Genomic DNA, 21,883 nt, shown 5'->3' with positions numbered 1-21,883 from the left:
TTTTCAACACTACAATATTAGAATAACTTGTTATCAACTTATATATATAACACTGTTTTTCAGTGATAACAAGGAGGGTATTATATTTGAGGGAAATTGTGATTATATTATCTCGAAATTCGATTTTTTCTAGGTCACCCGTCGAAATATCTTTAATTTCAATATTTTTTGAATTTTTTAAGACAACGCAATAATTTTTCCATTCAAAAACTCTATTGGGAAATAAACATTTTCTAACCTTTCTATAATTTGCGCCACTACAAGCGTTCCGTCACTACATCCAAAAGCAAGTTTGCTTCCATTTGAAGACCATCTAATATCTAAAATCCCCTCACATGAATATCTCTCCAATGAACAAAGTCTCTAAGTTTGTTAGACTACACTTATACGCCATTGGTCTGACAAAGTCTAACAGTGTTGAATGATCCTGCAACGAAGAAATTTCCTAACGGAGAACAGCTAACTGAAGTTATAACATCTTGTTCCAAAGCACTACTGTATAACAATCGGCCGCAACTGTCCCATGTCTATTTTTATAGTATAATTTAATTAATTACTTTGTATCTGCAATCTTCTCCGCCGGAGACAATGATATTATCTTTACTCCAATCAACACTTAAAACAGATCCTTCATGTGCAAGCCACTGATCGGATTATAATACATATCTAATTTTCCATACCTTAATCTGTTCAGAATTGGCATTCAAAGAACACAGTATTAAGTTTTTGCTGCAAGCAGATACAATTTGTTTGGTATCAGTAGGATTCCAGGCCAAAGAATACACGGGATTTTCTAAACTCGAAAAATTATTAAAACCTTCCTGAAGTACAGTAGATCTCAGCATTCCATTATTTGACCATATTTTTAACGTTCCGTCCTCACCACCTAATTTAAATAAATTCTAAAACTAACTTGAAGCAAACGAAGAATTATCAGGACACCATTTTACACATAAAACAGCGTTTTTATGAGCTTGAAAAACTTTTGAAATCTTTCCAAGCTTAGAAATCATATATATTTTTCCTATCAAATTAAAAAAAATTACAAACCATCAATAGCGCCAACGACAAAAGATGGGCCAGAACAAATAGAGTTTGCGTCAGAAGGTAATTTTGCAAATGCATTGCGAGATTCATCCATAACCTGAGATTGACAGCATGCCAATGCTGAGAAACCAGTTGCCCAACAAACTGATGAGACAAAATCTATTTTTATTATCATAAATGACTTACCTAAATTATCAATTTGAGTAGCAGTTTCCAATTTCATTGTATCCTAGTAACAATTTCTTATTTGAAATAAATTCATTATTTAGAACTTTAAAAATGACTAAAAATAAAAACAAAGTAGATACACTTGTTAAACTAAAATTTATTTCAGAAAATGAAACTTTTTGTAGACATTCAAGATAAATTAACTGAATCAGATGTTTAAAAATTGTTGACGATTTTTTCCTTAAATTTTTAAACAACAAATACGTGGAGCTAAGTATCATTCTTTCGATTTTCTAGATGACAAGTTGCATTTTTGCTATTAAATGATTTTAAAAATCTAAACAAATTCCATATTATCCGTCAATCAAACAATGTGTTATTACATCAAAATTTCGGCAGGTTTATTAAAAATATTTTTTTGTGCAAAATTTCATGAAAAGCATAAGTTTGGTAGCTAAAACCGAACAAATAAAATTTTCGATTTAGTATACAAATATAGTAAAAATTCAAAATTCAGATTTTATTTATATAAATTGTCAAAATAATTTAGTCTTCGGTGTATAGCCATCTATTATTCAGACACTGTTGGGCATTAGCTCGCCTTTTATAATCGACTCTGAGCATTGGCAATAGAAGACTGCAAAGTTCTTCGCTAACTTTTTTATTAATGGAATATTTTTCTACTAAAACTTCGACCATTGGCCAAACTGGTAACTGATTTATTAATTTTCCTAAAAATGGATAACTAAAAAAACCCTGTGAGTTTGTATATTTATGTGAGTCAAACCCGCGTTCAAGTACAAACAATGGAATTTCTCCTAATAGCTCAGAAATGAGTGCTAAGTGGTCGCTGTTTTTTGAAAGGCCAGGAACAGACTTCGGAGAGAATAAAAAGTCCCCCGTCAATATTTCAAAAGCCTGAAAATATCAGTAAACTAAGTATAAAAACCAAACATGCTGTGCTCCAAATATCGGCAGAAGTATTATAATGGCCTCTTAAAATGACTTCTACTGATCTGTACTGCCTAGTTTGGATTTCTTCTGAAAATAAATGATTCTAAACATAAATTATTCTAATCTAATAACCGTCCAACAAGCATTCCCCAAATCTGCAATTTTAACGGATAACGATGGTTCTTTAAATATTATAAAGTCACGGACGGGAGGAATTCTTAGATCGATGCATGAAATAAGTTTAGAAAATGAATATGTGGACATTGAATATTGTTCCATTTCTACTTCAGTGCACGAAAAATTAAACTCAGCCAAATTAGAACACGTGTAGTATTCCTAGTTAGTAAATAAATAAACATTGTGACCTTCTTTCTAAGTAAGTAATTTTGTATTTGTTTGTACATTAGGGATATAATATTTATATCTCCCCTTCCGTTGTTAGATTCTCTGATTTTGTTGATTTTTTTAAAATTTGGTGGAAAATTGCATTCTATGAATAAAGATGGGGATTTAACTGTAATCGCATGGGATTTCACGACCGAGAACTATTTTCTGAAGTGCTAAAATTCCCGTATAAAAAATTTCATGTTCTGTTTGAACAATCAAAATATTCTCTGGTTTAATATCTGTATGAATTATTTTACATTTTTCATGCAAGTATGAAAGGCCGTTAAGAATCTAAATATAACATTTAATGCTATCAAAAACATCTTTTAATATTATTTTCACATTCGCAGCACATATTCCACGGAAAGAGGAGTCGACAATTAGTTTAAGCAAATTATGGCCAAGGACTTCAAACACCATTGATATATCTTCATTTAAAGGAAGAATAATACATTTTTTCTGATTCCATTTAATCACAAAGCTGTTCAATATTTTTAAACATTTCGCTTTTCCTGGATGATCAGAAGGTCCGTTTTTTATCTATAAAATAATCTTAACAAAATTAGCTTGTTCTAGTATTTTAATTTCATCGTTGGCAGCTTCGGAGTAGTTTGGATCTGATTTCATAACCTTGACAGCCACAAAAATTTTATCTCTACCATCAAAATTAAATATATACACAGTGTCCCAGGAGAGCCAGACAGTTGAAAAATGCCCCCATCCTACCTTCCTTATAATAACATATCTATTTATTAACACCTCCAAGAGTTCCATCGGATAGTATCCTCCTATTTTATTATAAACTAATAATTGCCATCTTTTAGATATTCGTTGCTTATTTCCTGATATGCCTCTGTTTCAATATTCCTTTGTCTAAACTGGTTTTTGGTTAAAATTTACTGTTTATTTTTAAATTGCACACGTGCCCTATATCTTGCACGACCAGAACTTCTCACCTCGTTCTTAGAATCCTAAATAAACTTTTAGAGCTGATTTATTACTAGATCACTGTATTTTATGTTTTTCGGCTCCACCGAACATCTCACTTTAAAATCATTTGCTCTTCTCCCGATCTCACTTTTGGATAAATTTGAATTTGAGAATTTGTTTATTTGAGAAGAAATGATGGGTTGTTGTAATTTATCTGCCTTGAAATCATTTTGTTGGGGTGAATCGAGATACGTTATTTTTTTATTTTTGCCCAACAAAGAATAAATATGTTTATTTTCATGTAGCTTTTCATACAATGGAAGTTGGCAATTTAGAGAATTATCTCTGACAGTCTTTTGAGAACAAGAAGATAAGTCGGCTGTATTTTGTCGACTTTTGATTAATTTTGGAACTATTTCTTTTTCTTCATCGTATGATAAATGTCGCTCATTTTTCAGAATTTTGAGTTTTTCACGTGGAAAGGGATATTTTTCATTTTTCAAATCGTAAGACGTGTTGATAATATTTTTGCTTGTGGAAACACGAGTATAGTCTAAAGACAAAGAATTCTTAATATTTTCTTCTTGACTTGGATTTAATTTTTCAATTTTGTTTGTATCAAAGTAGGATAAATTTTCACTTATTTCTGTACATTTCAAATGATTTTTATTTATGTCACGTGTACGTAGTGAAAAATGCGGTTGGGAAGTTTTTATTGGACTCGAATTTTGTTTAATAGCCCTCAGAGAATATGCGGTTTTAATGTCATGAATTGAATTTGTCGTGTTAGGCCTTGATAAACTTTGATTCTTCTTATTTAAAACAGTTTTTGTGTTTGATTTATCAGCTATTGAAGTCGGCACGTTACTTCTACTATCTTTCTCTTTTCTAACGTTCAAAACGTTTTTTTCAGGAAGATCACAGGTTTTTGGAAATGTACAATTACTTGAAAACACTGTAGATTTATTGTTCAGATTTCGATTTGAGATATTCATATATTGGCGTGATTTGGGGGCAAGATTTGCTACAATTTTGTCATTTTTCTCAGTGGATTTTTGTTTTCTGTTATCACTATAAGATGTTGAGGTTGTTTAACTACTTTGTTAAAATTTTTGGAGAAACGAATCTTAAGGTCGAAACATGGTTTGGTTTAAAATAATCAACGGGACTTGGAAATTTTTGTAATAAATAAAACCTTGAAGTAATATTTTTATCTGAACATTGTTTTGATGAAGAAGAGGCTGTTTTTCTTCCTGGCTGTGCGGTAACTTGTGGCGTCAATTTTTGGCTGTTAAATAAATGACTTTTGGGTCGATTAATAATTGAATCACTCGAAAAATTATGCGAAAATGAATTATTTGACTTTGTAAAATGGTTTTCATTTGTATCCGGGTACCCATTTTTCATTTTATTAAAACATATTTTTCCATGATTTTTTGATATAAAAGTTTCATTTTTGTCAAAATTTTTATTGTGGGAAATTTTATTTGAAATACTTTTATAATCCATCGAACTTTGACATGATCTCCCATTAATATAACTCGATGAAATTTCCCTTTTTGAGGGGAGCAATTCGGAATGTAGCCTTGACTTTGGTTTATTAATGGCAGTAGACGGTCTTGAAGGCAAAAGACATGGTTTGTGTCGATCGGAAATAATACGAGATTGAAGTATTTTCAACACGTTTTGAGGGATTGGGAAAACTGATTTCGAATGAGAAACTTCTTGCTTTTGTTCTGTCAGTTTAGAAATAGAGCTTTTGTCTGCATTTTTTAGCAGTGGTTGTATTTTGGTAATTGGATGTTTGTCTTTGTTGTTTTCTTCGATTTTCGTTTCGGAATTAATTGCACTTTCTGGTTTTTGAACTTTTTTCGTAAAATTGTTTATTTTATAAGGATAATTAAAATTTCGATTGCTTCCTAAGATATTCCTTTTTCTCATATAGTTCATATCATAGTCATATTTCGCAGAAATGTTTTCGTTTTTATAATTTGCTGACTGAGAACCGTTTCTTCTAATTTGTGGTTTCGGATAGAATGACAAAAAATTTCTGTTTTCATTAATTTTCGGACGGTTTAAACAAGATTTCGTTTTTTCTAAAACACCAGAGTTTGTTTTTATGGATTTTCTGGAACAACTTAAGTTTACTTTTGATATATTGTTCTTATGTGGAAATAGATCTGGAAGTCTGCATGGATTTCTCAAAGACGAATGTTTTTGATATGATAACGTGGAACGGTCATATAAAGGTAGTGGCATTAAATACCAAAAACTACACTTGGTTACTATATAATTACTATTATTAGTTTTATTAAGATTTTAAAATTAGTCAGAATTTTATAAATATATTTAAACATTTTGAATTTAATTAAAAACAAATTTTTATTTCACAGAATTCAAAATATTGAAGCTAAATCTAAATCTTATTAATAAGCTGATTACTATCAATTATAATATTTACAGATTATTGTCAAGTAAAGATAATCAAATAAAAATGTACCCAGATAATTTCCTAAATAATTTTAAATATCAATTTTTTGGTATCAATCTTCATTTATTCAAATATAAAAAATTTCGAGTTGTATCAAACGTGACTATAGTATTGTATAACCAGAATACAAAATCGTTGCTTAATCTTAAATTTACACCTCAGCTAGAGCAGTTTATGAAGGTTGATAATTTCTATTTCCGTTAGAATATATAAATCTGATAGAATGTGAGATATAGAGAGGCTAAATATTTTTAAAGATAATCTAATACTTAATTCCCGACCGCTGGGTCGAGATTAATTATGAGAAATAGAAAATTCTAAATTTGAATACAATAAATAATATCTTTAGAAATCGTAAATCTCATTTTTTCTGAAGACTTCATTTTCCTTGGTTATCTGATTGTTTTGTCGGCTGCTAAATAAAAAAATCGGGGATATAATTTTTTAGATATATACTTAATTACTATTGATATATAATTTTCAATTGTGAAAAATATTTTATTTCTTGTGGTGTCTGATTCAGTCGAAAAATGAAATTAACTTATTCACATTTTGCTGGCAGAATAAGCACAAAATCCCGACTCCCTAAACCAGGGTATTCTGTTGTCTCAATCTTTTTCTAGAATAGTCTATAAAGTCGGAAAGAAGCAATATGTTCCGACCATAACAGACAAACAAAAACAATTTGCAATTAAAGATCTTATCAGAGAACATAAAAATTTACAACTATTGACTAATCCTTATTTATCTTTAGTAATATTCTGACAATTAAAATATCTTTTAGGAAGAAGAGGCAAGTTTTTTTCAGAATAAGTTGAATAAGGAAGATCTAAGGCTTTCCGATATGATTTTGACTGATTTAATTTCTAAGAAAACTGTCAAAGATGTGACTACCGAACTCCATTTTGAACATTTAAACAAATATAAAAGCTGGGAATAATTGGACATTTAATAACATTTGTTTCTTATTTTAAATAAATCACTAACAAAACCACTGGCATCGATAAGGAAAGCACGAATGGCGATCCTTCTTTTGGCTGTGGTGTGTGATCGAGGCACCAAATCTACTCCAAGTCCTCTAAAGTTCGGAAACAAAATAAATCATTGAAAAATGGCTTAATTATTTAATGGAAATGTCAAAGAAATGCTATTTTTAGGTGAGAAGAACTGACTAAAAGAATGATTCAAATAAAATAACAAACCGATGTGTCACTTTGGCCGATTTAAACAATCTGAGTGCTGCAGTTGTGAAAATATCATTTCTCATTTTGAGATACACGACCTCCGTGATGGAACTCTGAATAATAAGTTTAGCACATTCGTTGCAAGGAAAAAGAGTGGTGTAAATTGTTAGTCCATCCTCTTCAATTGAGTTCTTATTTAAAATGGCGTTCATTTCCGCATGACAGACTAAATCGACAATAATAGTCATACCATACGGATATTTTGAGTTGAGCCAATCAGAATGGTTGTTATTCCAAGGAAATTCGTCATCGCTGCAGCCTTTGGGCATTCCGTTATATCCAATTCCAACAATTCGTTTCTTTTTGTTTACAATACATGCCCCGACCTTAAAAAAATAATATTTAATTAACCTGTGTATTTGGGTCTTTACTTCTCTGTGCTGATAATAAAGCAACGGACATGAAATACTCTTCCCATGATAAATAATTATCTCTTTTACTCACACCGTTCTTCATTCATGCCGCAGTTTATTTTGATTAGATTTAACTTTTTTTCTAAAATAAAATATTTAAAAAATAATATGAATATAAATGATTAGAAAAAGAGTGGAAAAAGAGTAAAAAAATAATTAATTTTAATATTTTTGTTAAAATGCATTATTCTTTTAAGTTATTCAATGATTAAAATATTATGATTTGTTCAAGGTAAAATGTAACCGGTTGCCCATGCGTATCCAGCCGCCCAGTCACATTAATTCTTTCCGATAACAAAATTATCAAAAAATCAGTCGATTATAATTTTATTAAAGAAACTATTCCATGGTTAAATGAGACTAATAAGACTAAATTATTTTTATACTAGCTCAGCAGTTCGCTTCGCTCACTGCGAGCTAGCTCCTGCGGAGGCCCTGCTCGCTACGCTCGCAGTTTCCTTAAATAACTATAAATTTATGTAGATATATAAATGCGACCTGCTTTGATATAACCTTATTCTAAGGCCTGTGGATAAACGATGTTTGCAGTCCGTCCATCCTTGGCAAATATAAATAAATTTCTCTTCTACCTACCCTTGAGCACCCCACATACAGCTGGCCATGTGAAAAGCACTCGTTCTCTAAAAATAAGCCTACTACCTTTAAAGACTGTCCCTGGGCCTTGTTTATTGTCATAGCAAAACTTATCTTCAGCGGAAATTGTAGTCTCTTAAATCTATCGCAGGCCCTTTCATGGTCCATAATAACGTCGACCGATTTATATATTCTTTCTCTGCCAGGGATTTTCATTAATAAATCTAAATTTATATTAAGTACCTCATCATTAAGTGGAGCTAATATAGCTCGTTCACGCAGCCAGTCGAAATTCACGTAGTGTTCAGATAGTTTGGAATAGACGGCATTCAATAATTCTTCTGCTGTTTCTACGAAAATACATAATTCTTCCGGTAGCCTAATTTTTTGGTCGTGCATTTCAGAAGTGATTGCCCCATTTCCAATATCTAGAGGGATTTGTGGGAATATGCAATTAACGCCTTGTAAATGTGCATGTACATTTACATCTAAGCTTACCTTTTTCACGTGTGTCCACAAATATGACGATTTGAGGCAGGCATTCAATTCATCCGCAGGCGTCCCTCTTTGAATAATTGGCAGCGTCTGTCTAAAATCACCTGCCAATACAACTAATGCTCCCCCAAACAAATGGTCGCTACAATTCTTGATATCTCTATATGTTCGGTCAACTGCTTGAATGCGCCTTTATGAGCCATCGTACATTCATCCCAAACAATTAACCTAGAATGCATAATTCTATTACCCGTAGTTGAGTCTAACAGCAGTCCTGACCTTGTTCAGCTGTTGTCTAAGTTCCCTCACCATTTAAGCACATCTTCCCTCGTTTCTCTTTTTTTGTTATATGGTTCATATTCTCTTGTTTGTTAACATTCTCAGATCTCTCTTTATAGGACATGCTTATGATTTTGTAAACGCGAATCAGTAATTTATATTAAATTTTCTACGTAAATTTATTTAGTGAAATTTATGTAAAGTGTATTATCCAATCAAGCCATTATACTTAATTGCCTCTATGTTTAAAGGAATTGAAACTTTAGCATAATCGAACTTGTCTGTTTCGGTAAAGAAAATGATAATCAGCTTCATCTTTGTAGTATTATAAGGAAAAAAATTAAAGCCTGTTAAATCAAGGAGATTTAAATATAGGCAAATTGAAATTTACATGACTAATTTAAATTTTATTTGCCTCTATCTTTTAAGAAATCTAAACAGTAGCATAATCGAATTTGTCAGTTTCGGCAGTTAAAAAGAATCAATTATGTAAATCTCTAATAATTTTTGCTTTTTCCTTTTTAGTGGTTTTCAAAATCTGATAATTGCACAGTCTATTCATGGTCGATAACAATTAGAGCTTTTATTTTATTTTTTTAACGAAAATTTAACAAAAAGAATTTATGTCATCGAAAAAAGATAGCTAAGCTAATTAATGGCCTCACGAGGCTTGAAGGTTGTGGAGGACCTCATCATGTGAGTCGAGGACTTTCTTGTCGTTCATTTTAACAAAAACGCAGAAAATATTTTTTTTTAATTTTTGGGCTTGAAGGTTTTGGGGGACCACATCATGTGAGTCGAGGACTTTCTTGTTGTTCATTTAACAAAAACGCAGAAAATAATTTTTTTTAATTTTTTGGCTTGAAGGTTTTGAGGGACCACATCATGTGAGTCGAGGACTTTCTTGTTGTTCATTTTAACAAAAACGCAGAAAATAATTTTTTTAATTTTTTGGCTTGAAGGTTTTGAGGGACCACATCATGTGAGTCGAGGACTTTCTTGTCGTTCATTTTAACAAAAACGCAGAAAATATTTTTTTTTAATTTTTGGGCTTGAAGGTTTTGGGGGACCACATCATGTGAGTCGAGGACTTCTTGTTGTTCATTTAACAAAAACGCAGAAAATAATTTTTTTTAATTTTTTGGCTTGAAGGTTATGAGGGACCACATCATGTGAGTCGAGGACTTTCTTGTTGTTCATTTTAACAAAAACGCAGAAAATAATTTTTTTAATTTTTTGGCTTGAAGGTTTTGAGGACCACATCATGTGAGTCGAGGACTTTCTTGTTGTTCATTTTAACAAAAACGCAGAAAATAATTTTTTTAATTTTTTGGCTTGAAGGTTTTGAGGGACCACATCATGTGAGTCGAGGACTTTCTTGTCGTTCATTTTAACAAAAACGCAGAAAATATTTTTTTTTAATTTTTGGGCTTGAAGGTTTTGGGGGACCACATCATGTGAGTCGAGGACTTTCTTGTTGTTCATTTAACAAAAACGCAGAAAATAATTTTTTTTAATTTTTTGGCTTGAAGGTTATGAGGGACCACATCATGTGAGTCGAGGACTTTCTTGTTGTTCATTTTAACAAAAACGCAGAAAATAATTTTTTTAATTTTTTGGCTTGAAGGTTTTGAGGAGGGACCACATCATGTGAGTCGAGGACTTTCTTGTTGTTCATTTTAACAAAAACGCAGAAAATAATTTTTTTAATTTTTTGGCTTGAAGGTTTTGGGGGACCACATCATGTGAGTCGAGGACTTTCTTGTGTTCATTTTAACAAAAACGCAGAAAATAATTTTTTTTAATTTTTTGGCTTGAAGGTTTTGGGGGACCACATCATGTGAGTCGAGGACTTTCTTGTTGTTCATTTTAACAAAAACGCAGAAAATAATTTTTTTTTATTTTGGCTTGAAGGTTTTGGGGGACCACATCATGTGAGTCGAGGACTTTCTTGTTGTTCATTTTAACAAAAACGCAGAAAATAATTTTTTTTAATTTTTTGGCTTGAAGGTTTTGGGGGACCACATCATGTGAGTCGAGGACTTTCTTGTTGTTTTTTTAACAAAAACGCAGAAAATAATTTTTTTAATTTTTTGGCTTGAAAGTTTTGGGGGACCACATCATGTGAGTCGAGGACTTTCTTGTTGTTCATTTTAACAAAAACGCAGAAAATAATTTTTTTAATTTTTTACCTTGAAGGTTTTGGGGGACCACATCATGTGAGTCGAGGACTTTCTTGTTGTTCATTTTAACAAAAACGCAGAAAATAATTTTTTATTGATCTGGTTTGTAACAATTTGAATGTGGGTGTGCACAGACAGACAGACAGACAGACACACAGACAGACAGACGACACACACCATACCATTTTATTATTAAGATTTCAAAGATGGATTAAATAAAATGATAAAACTCTTACTTTTAAAAATTTGATTTTGAAAAATTTGTTCAAATATGCTTTAGTGGAATTTTGGCCAAAGTCAATTAGGAAACAAATACTTTCCTTTTCAAAATGTGTAAGTCTTTTCGGTCGTATTTTTATCAGAAATTAAAGCAAAAAATTAATTTGTGGATAAGTGAGGTGTGTGACAATATAAAAACAGCCTTTTTATATGTTTTATCTACTCTTTTTTGTTATTCAAACTTGTGATTTTGGATTAACTCCTTGTAATTGTCTGATTGAATCTTTCAACAATTCAATGAATTTATGGATTGCTTAATCTTCAATGTATTTAAATAACACAGAACTCTTCACAGACTTTTGTCACATGAGAGTTCTTAAATTCGGTTCCATTATCCAATTATAGAAACACGCAAGAACTAAAATAGACGACTTTGGGATAGACCTCTATTATAGAAATTAACCAAGAAAATGACTGTTTTTATTTTTCAACCTACCAAATAAAGTAATTTTATTCTGTTTAAGATCATCGAATCGACATCCTCCGACGATACGTCTTGAAGACTCCAAAGGGATTGAAGTAAAAAAACAACGAGTTTGAAAAGTAGCATAACGAGTCCGTATTTGTCAACATTAAAAAATTATTTAGATAATCCGAAAATCTGTACGTCCTTCCAAATATTAGGTAATTACAAATACTATCAAAATTCAATTTTTTAATAATAATAACATTTGATATTTATTTAATATCGTTAGATAAACGAAATATAATTAAGTTAATTAGCAAAAATTAACATTAATGTCTGGTTGGTCGTCACAATAGTCCAATTTTCTAGATTCTGAAGAAGTGGTCGACATCCTAGAAAGAGCCTCCGTATGATTAACTGATTCACTACTGACAGGTCTTTAGAGAAAATCTTGTTCATGAATTTGATAAATTTTTAATTAAACATCTCGACGAATTTATAAAAGAGATCAAACCACATAAAAAAACTATTTCGAGCTACAAGAGGTAATAAAAATACTTAAAAAAATTCCAGAGACACGGCGAACATTCCAGAAAAACAATTCGTCTGTCAAGAATCTATAATCACGTTGCATATTTATTATTTATTTGAGGCGTCTTTTGAGGCTTAAACATTTCGAGACGGTTTTTAATATATTGATAGTTGTTGCTCTCGTCTTGATTGGCAACTCAATTTTTCCTAAAATTGGCACTGAGTTAGTCCAAGTATTTAACGTTGTTGAAGGAATTACTTTCTTAATCATTTTACCCATAAATTATTTATTGTACAAGTGGAATGCGCCATGACTATGTTTTACTTATTTATTTATGCCCTTGCGTGGCTGTGGACCATTGTTCGAACAAGATCACATCAAAGTTGGTTCAATTTTATTTATCAATTAAAATAATTTTATTAATAAACAAAATTAATTAATTTAGAAATTACTATTGATTGTCTTTTTTCTGGGATTTATACTTTTTTGATGATATTATATTTGATGGTTCCTACTATGCTAATTTTTCGTAAAAACCTCTCAGTTTGTTCAAGACTGGTGATTCTCTGTGAACAGGTCGGACGTTTGAATAAAATGCTTAGATCAGAATACTGATGAAGATCCACTCATTTCTAAGACACGTGGTCTTCTACAAAATCACGAGTAATAGAATTGTACTTAAAAATATAGAAGAAGGAGCGGATAAGGGATTTCCAAGTCTCAGGAGTTATGCCTACTTTTTTTTGGCCCCGACTTTATTATATAGACGTGAATACCCACGGTTTTTGTTTGGTGGATTTTGATGGTAGGAGTGCGAACTTGAAGGTCAATTGGTGGCGGACTATTTATTATTTGATCCAATTTGTGGTGTGTGTCGTATTATTTTATTTCCTCTACCTCGATTACTGCGTTGTTTATATGAGGAATTTCCGTGATGGAAAAAAAACGGCACAAAATTTGGCAATTTTATTTATTCGGGTGGCACTTCCGTCGGTACTTACTCTCTTTATGGGTTTTTAAGTTTAATTATTGGCAGTCTTTTATTCTTTCCAGCACTGCTGGCTTAACATTTTCGGGGAATTATTACTTTTTGGTGATCGTCTTTTTTATAAGGTATTTGAAGGTCTTGATTTGAAGGACTGGTGGAATTCCGTGCATTTCTCGCAGTTTTTCCGTACGTGGAATTTGGTGGTACATGATTGGCTACATACTCATGTCTATCGGGATGTTTGTTTGGTTTGATTCGAGTTTTATTATTTTAGATTTTTGGAATGCGGTTCAAACTGTTAGGGAAATTGTGTGTTTTTTTAATTTCTGCGATCGTTCATGAATATATTGTGTATGTTGCTCTTGGATTTTACTATCCGGTACTTTTGGTTCTTTTTTTGGGCTTTGGAAGTTGTGATTATTTTTTAAATCTAGCACTTTTGTCGTTACTTCCTGATCTGAAATTGTTTCCTCAGTTGACGAATATCTTATTTATGCTGGCAATGACATTCGGCTTCTCAATATTTTTCATATTTTACACTCTTGAGTTTCAGACTAGACGGAATTGTACTCTTGATACAGTATGTTGGTTTAAGGCTTAGTTTAGGGATCGTTGTGGAATTTTGTTCTTCCAGCTATTTATTTGTGCGATATTGAGGTCTAGTCACTAAATTAATACTTTAATTCAAATTTTTTAATTTATTAAAGAATTACTAAAAGTTGTAAAAATAATAAAATCAGGTCAAAATTTTAAAATTGCTTATTGAAAAATCAAATTAGTTATTAAAAATATTCAATGAGATTAGTATTGACTATCGTTAAAATTTAGCAAATTAGAATCCATAAATGAATAATCTGAGCATTTCGATAGCAGCCTCAGGATTATCCATTGGAACCATATGTCCGACATCTCTGACAATCAGCTGCATGACATTCCCAGCTGATTTGTAGTATCCATTTACTCGTTTAGGACCGTCTGTTGAATACCAAATTTGTTGAGAAGCGGTCGCAAAATCCTTTTTTCCATTCCACTCAAGCTGCCTCAGAAATTCACTAGTCGCTGGATATGGTATAATGACATCTAATTGTCCTGAAAAAAAGAGAGTCTAAAGTTTAATAGCAAATTTAATAACTTTATATCCCGCATTAATTATTTGTTGTATTATAGGAGCCATCGTTTTTGCTCTATCTTCAAAAAGAGCCATATAAACAGAATCAGATTCGTCATAAAATGTCAAATTTCCAGCATTCAGTCTTCTTGAATTTTTATTTACAAAATCGATGTAATTTTGATATGGTTCTTCCTAAATGTGTGCTTTTATAAATAGACCTGGTCTGCGTAATAATTATAAATATCACTAAGTCCAGTCACAGTGTGGAAAAGTTTAAATATTTCACTTTTGTACTTGCAATTTATTAAAAAACAAACTTGACTAGCTCGATAATAATCCCCTGCTTCAATATTTTGACGAGCCAATAAAAATAAATCGTCAAACCGGGAAATTTGATTATCAAAAATAAGCCCAATGTTGTATAAATATGTTCCAAGATCCAACATCTTAAAACAAGTTAATAATGATTATTTACATTATATGGATCACACGAACCGTCCCCGATTGCCATTCCAATCAGATTTATTGGAGTAGGATTGTTTTTATTAAATTGATCGATGGAATAAACCATAATTGGGACATATTTTCCAGCATAAGATTCTCCAGTTATATACAATTGGTTAGGAATCAGTTCAGGAAATAACTGATAAAATTGTTGCATTAATCTAATCTTCAAATTTTGATAAAATTACATTGATAAATATAAACCGACTTCTTCTTCTGTAGTGAGATAACATTCTTCATCAGAGAAACTAAATCCCACTCCAACCTGAAATCGGAATAATTGAATACCGGATTGTCGATGTAAATGACATTGAACTCGTTCGTCCATGCTATTTCTCTTAAATTCACTAAAATAATAAAATAGTCGAAAACAGTTGTCGTTTGAGTCAAAATAATATGGACCATTTTCGACAAAGAGGCCATAGAGTGAGGAAGCGCCAGGACCACCTTGTAGCCAAACTAAAATAGGTGCTGAAGAATTCCCATTCTTATCAAAATATAAATTAAATTTACCTGAGCTGGAAAATACCAGAAATACATATTTCTCACACAATCCTCACTGACTCTGAAAAAACCAGCGAAACTTTCAATATTTCCAAGAAATGGTTCAACTCTGCTCAATTCTCTGGCCAAATCAGCTTGTCCATTATTCAAATAATCAGTAATTATTAAAGGCTCGTTTCGATCTATTTTCAGAGCATTTGGATTATTAAACTGATAATAACATCCAATTTGGATTGTTGTTAAAATTACAAAAATAAAAATCATTTATTGATAAATTTCAAATAGTCTATTCAAAAATTTAGGTTTGCCATATAAAAATACATTTAAAAATACAAAAATTAGAACAAATAATCAATAAAGCTGGATAAACTAATTCCCCTCTTCGAATTCTACAATTAAATCAACGAACACAAACTTGAATAGGCCACGAGACAGTAGTAATGACTCGCTCACCTCCATTTTGTACCTCAACCAGAATAATTTCCTCTTCATCAATAACTCTTGCAACAAACCCTCCCTCCGTCATGGTAATATCCCGAAGATCACACACTTCAATGCAGCAGCCAATCTCGATATTAAATCGACTGGTGAGTCACACACGTGCTCACGCCGATACCTCTGAGTGACTGACATGGCTGGCCACCCCATTCTTTCGGACACTGTTCGTGGATCACAAACAAGAGGAATATCATTTGATTGGTCAATATAAACATGTGGAGGTCGAACAGACTTTTCGACAAGACAAGGCACATGTTTATTAATATTAATAAGACATCTCTCTCCATTTGCTGGCATATAACAAGGAATGTCTGAAATATTCGGATAATCCAAATACCCAACTCGTCGGTTATTTTGTGTGAGAGAAACTTCATTTTGGCCAATTCCCCGTGCACAAGGACCACGTTTTGAGGACGACATTGCTGCAGTAACTGCACTATTCCCCGAGCATCGGCATGGGCAGAAAACGATAGATATTCTACGCTCAATTTGACATCCACGAATTCATCCGAGTCAATCTGGAACTTTCGTTTCCCGCTCAAAAGCTGTTCTCCGACTGTCCCCTGAACACAATATCCCGGAATGATCACCTAAAATTGGTAATCACGGAATAAAACCATATTCTTGGGGTCCGAATGCCATTTTTTGAATATCTGCAGAGACGTCCCTGCATGGAGCATTCCGGGAGTGGCAAAAACAACCATCGGCCCTTCTTCATCACACGTCGATTTTTGCAAAACCAAAAATATGTATAAATACTACTTTTATATGCTTAAACTCAAATAAATTACGATCGACGAAAGTTTCCCGAATCTTTTCACTCTCCCACGTCACAAAAAGTCGATAATAAAAATGTGCCTGCCATTATTACGTAATAATAACTTTCTCTACAAGTCCCGCACTGAAATAGATTGGATAATCCAGTCCGAGTCTCTCCCAGTGATTTTCCAAGAGAATGCACAGTTCCTGGGCTCTCCCAAGGGCAAACACAGGAACAAGCACTTTTCCTGAGTTGACAAGACAGTTTTGAATTTTGGACAAAAATTCTCGCTCTCTGAACCTCTTTGGCTGCCGAATCGTCGTGGCGTAGGTCGATTCGCTAATAACAACATTCGGCTCCAACCCAAAGTCTATTTTGGCAGCCCCGAGGTGTCTGTCGGCAGTCATATTGAAATCCCCCTGCAAAACAACAACCCCAAACTACTGTATAAAGCACAGAAATGTCCCCGACTTTTATAAGGAACATGGCTGCCCCCAAAACATGCCCAGCGGGAAATGTCCTCAGACTTAAAGACACGTCGACATTGAAAGTCTCGTTGATGCTGAGAGGTGTCACTTTCAACATACAAGCAGAGATCATATTGTAAGTAAATACTTCTTCCTTGTCTTTTTGAAACATGACTTTCCTCATGTCGTCCTGAAATGTGATTCTGTCACTACCAGGAGAATTGGGGACACTGCTTTTGTAGGATAAGTCATAAATATTGGTCCTTGATATCCCACAACCTCAGTCATGTAAGGAAGGGCTCCTACGTGGTCTAAATGGAAGTGACTGGTCGTATATATAGTCAGAAATACCTTATGACTACACAGTCGATGACATCTGTAAGACTTCGTCCTTCCGATGTGATTAAATTAAAGTCGGGGAATCTTCTCTGTGGGAGTGTGAAGGGAGAATGTCACCTCGTCACTGTAGCCCATGTGCATTCCACAGTCAAGCATGATTCGTTTGTCAGCAATTGTGAGGATTATACAACTCCTGCCGACGTCCTGTCCAGCTCCTTAAAGATATATGATTAGGACACTTGCCTAAGGGCAGAATCTCTATTGAATGATGCATGCCCCACTTAATTGTTATTTTTCTTTTATTAAAAAAATTAATTATTATTATTATTATTAGAACCAAGATCACCGTCCAAAACATAAAACTAATTAATCAGGTGATCCCGGCTTCTCTGAGGAGGGTCCTCAGCTTTGCCCGGTGCTCCTCCCTTGTCCCGGCACAATTTCTGTGAGGGCGCGGTGGTGGTGTTTTAGGCCCTGTAGCCCCGAGGTTTCTTCTCAAGATTTCATTAAATGGGGCGATGAGTAGATGTTCGTTCGGTCCCTGCAGTGCTTTTCGAAAGCGATCTTGAGTTTTCTCGATTTTAGTGCGGTTCGTTCCACTGATAAACCCTCCCCACGCCTCACAAGCATAGCTAAGGGAGGGTTCGATGAATTGCCGGTATAAGGCTTGTCGTGCGGGGAAGCTGATACACTGTCTGCATTTACGAAGAAACACTTTCAAGATGTTCAGTTTCTTCATGCACCTCGTAGTAATATTATCGACTTGTTGAGAGAAACACATATGACTGTCGTAAGTCACCCCGAGGATTTTCTGAGATTTTTGAAACGGGATTTCCATGTTATTTAGGTACAGGTTCATCACCGTTTTACCAAGCTTCCTTGCTGAGGTCATAAGCGTGGTGACCGATTTTTCCGGACTCGTTGATAGTCGGTTTAGCGAGAGCCAACTTTCGAGATTGTTAAGGTGATTCTGCAGTTTTGTACTCGCCGTGTTCACCTCACGGCTCCGGGTAGCAATTACGATATCGTCAGCGTATGATAAAATGATTGAGTCTTTGTCGTTTGGTAGCGGTAGATCCGATAAGAATAGGTTGAACAGGGCTGGTGAAAGGGGGGAGCCTTGAGGGACCCCGTTTGGAAAGTATCGAGACATCGATCTTGTATTGTTTTGTTGGATTCTGCCTCTTCGGCCGCTGAGGAAGTTAGCTAGCCACATTTTCAGTCTTGGGTGAATTCCACTAAGGATATTTTCCTGGTCAGTATTTTTCTGGGAACGGAGTCAAAAGCCTTATGGATATCCACTGAGCACATAACCGTTTTTTGGTTATACGGTTTGGTAGATAGTCCATCTGAGATGAAGTTCGTCAAAGTGACAAGGTGCGAGGTGGTCCGTAGATCGTAGGTAACGCCCCATTTGACCAGAGGTGCGAGGTTGGAGGAACAGAGGGTCAGATCGGGGGAGGTAGGCTTGTCCTTGGTGTTGTAAGGAGTTCTTGTGTGCAGTGATGGGTTGTTCAGGATTACAAGGTTGTCCAATTGCTCGAGAATAGACTTTCCTCGGGAGTCAGCGGTTTGTGACTTTAAACAATGCGGGTGTTTTGCATTCAAGTCCCCACAAATAATTAGATTATCGTGATTATCAAACGGGCGTAGATCTGTGATAAAATGTTTCGGGCACGATCCTGTTGGTGGGATATACATATTGCAAATCACTATGTTTCCAAGTGAGATGGGGATAGTAATTGCAGAAAATTCCAGACTCGTGTTTTTGCTTCCTTTAGGGCTGAGCGAAGGGGAGCTCTCCTGGTAAGTGATTCCCTTCTTAATAAGTGTTATGAGACCCCCTCCACGGCCTGAGGGTCTGTCCAGGCGTTCCATGTGGTAGTTGGGGAAACGTGGAGACCTCGAAGAAGGATTGAGTTTTGTTTCTTGGAGTACACATATGTCGATATCATGCTTGATCAAAAAAGAGTTTAGTTCTGTTGATTTTCCGGTAACTCCGTTGATGTTCAGTTGGAGAATTGATATATGCCTCTTTGGGCCGGGATTAGGTTCCACATCCCCACAGATAGTGAGAAGGGCAAAACGGGAGAGTGAGGTCCACAGAGAAGGCCGCCCCGGACTGACGATAGTCGCGGGGGGATGAGCGAATGATTCTTTTTTCAATCCAATAACTGGATTTTTGCGCCACCACAAAAGGCGAATCACACGACGCATGCTTAACTAAATTCTCTATTGAATGATGCATGCCCCACTTAATTGTTATTTTTCTTTTATTAAAAAAATTAATTATTAAAAACTGTTACAATAAAAAAATAATATTTATATAAATCAGAGTTTTTTAATTATTTTTTTAAAAAGAATCGTTTAGAAAATCCGGGAAATTTGTTAAATCGCAAAAATATAAATAATGTGATCAGTAATTCGAATTTTTAATTAAGTTATATAATAAATAGTTTATATACAACTTATATTTTAAATAAAATACCGGAAATTAATAAATATCGATGTGCGACAATAAGTAGTCAATAATGACATAATTAAAATAGAAAGCGCTACTGTTTAGACGATTTTATAATCGGGAAGAAAATAGGCTCAGGAGCATTGGCAAATGTATTCCTGGTCCAAGAAAAGAAAACAAAGACCGTATATGCAATAAAAGCAATCGACTACGACAGACTCCCCAAAAACGGAATAATCAACGTCTACCGAGAAATAGAGTTCCACTACCATTTGAGGTAAGTGGAGTGAGTCATACAAGACATCCCTACATCCTCAGACTATTCGACTACTTCTACGACGACGAGACAGTCTATTTAGTCATGGAACATGCCATCAACGGGTCACTCGAGGACAAATTACAGGCAAGGGGGGCCCTCACTGAACGAGAAGCCTCACGAGTAATACTTAAATAACAATTAAGATAATTTCCGAACTTATTTTCGCGCTTAAACATTGTCATTCATTTGGGGTTATCCACCGAGATATAAAGCCCGCCAATGTATTGTTTGCACTCCACGATATTGTCCGTCTTTCCGATTTTGGGATATCCGTCCACCCAGATGCCTCCCGGTGCATCACGATGGGGGGGACTGTCGAGTACATGTCCCCAGAGGTGGTCAGGGGACTTGGATATGACCACTCTGTTGATATTTGGGCCCTGGGAGTGCTTTCCTATGAACTTTTGGTGGGGAAAACTCCTTTTTCTCATTCGAGTGAGCTACAAATTATGAAAAATATTGAAAATATGGACTTTTCTGTGCCAGAATGTGTGTCCAGGGAGGCTAAAGATTTTATTTTGAGTGTAAGTTGAGTTTTTTTGTATTTTTAGTTGATGAGGAGTGAGCCTGGAGAGAGAATGTCTCTTGCTGAGGCACAAGAACATCCTTGGATTTCTCAATTTAATCATAGTCATTATTATGATAATATTAATGAGGATTTGAAATATTAATTGTTTTATTTTTAATATATTTTTGTTTGATTTTAATTAATTAATTTGTTTTGGTGTGTGATGGATGATACGTTGTACAATGTTGGTGGTAATTTAATTTATTATAATAATCTTTAGATCATGTATATATTGAAGAAGACTACAAAAAACCCTACGAAATTAAAAAAATAATCGAAATGCAGCCTGTCTTCTTTATTTCTTATATTCTCTATTAGGGACCCACAGGACAAATCATGATGAAAGTACAATCCTACCAGAGAACCCAACCACTACCAAAATTAGGTGAGAAATTCTTTTATTCCATTCTTAGTTGACTCCAAAAAATGTCGAGAATTGATCCTCCTGTCTAATTCTGACAGTTGGATTGAAGCAGGGACAGTTCGCGGGAAATGTGTGGTTGTCCACCTCAACAATTTTGACACTGTAGAAGAAATAACATCCAAAGAAGTATTTTTTATCCTCTATCACAAGGACTGGTTCTATTTCAAATTTACAGTCACTGATGGAGAGATGAAGGAATACAAAGGGGAAATACACATTGGTTCTGCTAATCAGGCTGTGTTGTCCCCACAACCTTCATGTACTAACAAAAATATCTAAAAATAGTTGATGGAGTGCTTCCCCAAGAAAGGGAGACCCAGTTATGGAAGGCCGACTTTAAAATGGCTCAAATAGAGAATTATTTGACAGTAGCCCGGTAATGAGTTTATAAAGAGGCATTGCAGTGGACTTGGGACATTGGCACGGGCTTTTGACTGTGTGAGTTCTGTACGTCAACCTTCCCTTCATTCAAGCGTGTCCTCGGCCTGTCGGGATGTGACAACTCAATTCGCTCATGACATTTTGAACGAAGCAGATT

At 34.1% G+C, this 21,883-nt stretch overlaps 5 protein-coding genes and 1 pseudogene across 5 annotated transcripts; 1 reads left to right on the top strand and 5 right to left on the bottom strand.

Moving 5' to 3' along the window:
• Nucleotides 1-383: 383 nt before the first annotated feature.
• On the bottom strand, nt 384-1,270 carry LOC115228761 (intraflagellar transport protein 80 homolog). Its single transcript, XM_036499007.1, has 4 exons — nt 1,234-1,270; nt 681-886; nt 558-644; nt 384-527 (listed from the first exon to the last, which is right to left on the bottom strand). Exons 1-4 carry the CDS (start codon nt 1,268-1,270, stop codon nt 384-386), a joined length of 474 nt encoding a protein of 157 aa, XP_036354900.1.
• Nucleotides 1,271-1,761: 491 nt separating this feature from the next.
• On the bottom strand, nt 1,762-4,481 carry LOC115228727 (serine/threonine-protein kinase SKY1-like). The gene is given in 7 exon segments (XM_036499006.1): nt 1,762-2,133; nt 2,165-2,272; nt 2,314-2,324; nt 2,685-2,847; nt 2,878-3,373; nt 3,457-3,527; nt 3,558-4,481. Coding segments are annotated over 7 exon segments (2,145 nt in total).
• Nucleotides 4,482-7,148: 2,667 nt separating this feature from the next.
• Nucleotides 7,149-7,490, bottom strand: LOC115228725 (deoxycytidylate deaminase-like). The gene has a single exon (XM_036499005.1). It carries the CDS (start codon nt 7,488-7,490, stop codon nt 7,149-7,151), a length of 342 nt encoding a protein of 113 aa, XP_036354898.1.
• Nucleotides 7,491-14,222: 6,732 nt separating this feature from the next.
• On the bottom strand, nt 14,223-16,035 carry LOC115228724 (vitellogenic carboxypeptidase-like). The gene is made up of 4 exons (XM_029799244.1): nt 15,925-16,035; nt 15,570-15,719; nt 14,997-15,171; nt 14,223-14,479 (listed from the first exon to the last, which is right to left on the bottom strand). The coding sequence occupies exons 1-4, from the start codon at nt 16,033-16,035 to the stop codon at nt 14,223-14,225; spliced, it is 693 nt and encodes a 230-aa protein (XP_029655104.1).
• A 562-nt stretch (nt 16,036-16,597) lies between these two features.
• On the bottom strand, nt 16,598-17,744 carry LOC115228723 (annotated as a pseudogene).
• A 2,336-nt stretch (nt 17,745-20,080) lies between these two features.
• Nucleotides 20,081-21,624, top strand: LOC118761237 (aurora kinase C-like). The gene is made up of 4 exons (XM_036499004.1): nt 20,081-20,094; nt 20,203-20,473; nt 20,566-20,788; nt 21,335-21,624. Exons 1-4 carry the CDS (start codon nt 20,081-20,083, stop codon nt 21,622-21,624), a joined length of 798 nt encoding a protein of 265 aa, XP_036354897.1.
• Nucleotides 21,625-21,883: the final 259 nt, after the last annotated feature.

Source organism: Octopus sinensis, unplaced genomic scaffold (assembly GCF_006345805.1).
Source record: "Octopus sinensis unplaced genomic scaffold, ASM634580v1 Contig10964, whole genome shotgun sequence".
NCBI lineage: Eukaryota > Metazoa > Mollusca > Cephalopoda > Octopoda > Octopodidae > Octopus > Octopus sinensis.
The sequence above is the reverse complement of the archived record's forward strand: the minus strand, read 5'-3'. Positions and strand labels throughout refer to the sequence as shown.

Excerpts from the sequence above, each read along its gene's own strand:
- LOC115228761 (XM_036499007.1), bottom strand. The coding sequence starts at position 1,270 with ATGAAATTGGAAACTGCTACTCAAATTGATAATTTAG. Across the intron at positions 645-680 it reads CCAATTCTGAACAGATTAAG|TGGCTTGCACATGAAGGATC; the intron begins GTATGGAAAATT and ends TAATCCGATCAG. Across the intron at positions 528-557 it reads GAGAAGATTGCAGATACAAA|ACATGGGACAGTTGCGGCCG; the intron begins GTAATTAATTAA and ends CTATAAAAATAG.
- LOC118761237 (XM_036499004.1), top strand. Across the intron at positions 20,474-20,565 it reads CTGAACGAGAAGCCTCACGA|CCCGCCAATGTATTGTTTGC; the intron begins GTAATACTTAAA and ends CGAGATATAAAG. Across the intron at positions 20,789-21,334 it reads AACTCCTTTTTCTCATTCGA|TTGACTCCAAAAAATGTCGA; the intron begins GTGAGCTACAAA and ends TTCCATTCTTAG.
- LOC115228725 (XM_036499005.1), bottom strand. The coding sequence starts at position 7,490 with ATGCCCAAAGGCTGCAGCGATGACGAATTTCCTTGGAATAACAACCAT.
- LOC115228724 (XM_029799244.1), bottom strand. The coding sequence starts at position 16,035 with ATGACGGAGGGAGGGTTTGTTGCAAGAGTTATTGATGAAGAGGAAATT. Across the intron at positions 15,172-15,569 it reads GTTTCGCTGGTTTTTTCAGA|ATTAGATTAATGCAACAATT; the intron begins GTCAGTGAGGAT and ends CAAAATTTGAAG. Across the intron at positions 14,480-14,996 it reads TGGAATGGCAATCGGGGACG|GACAATTAGATGTCATTATA; the intron begins GTTCGTGTGATC and ends TCTTTTTTTCAG.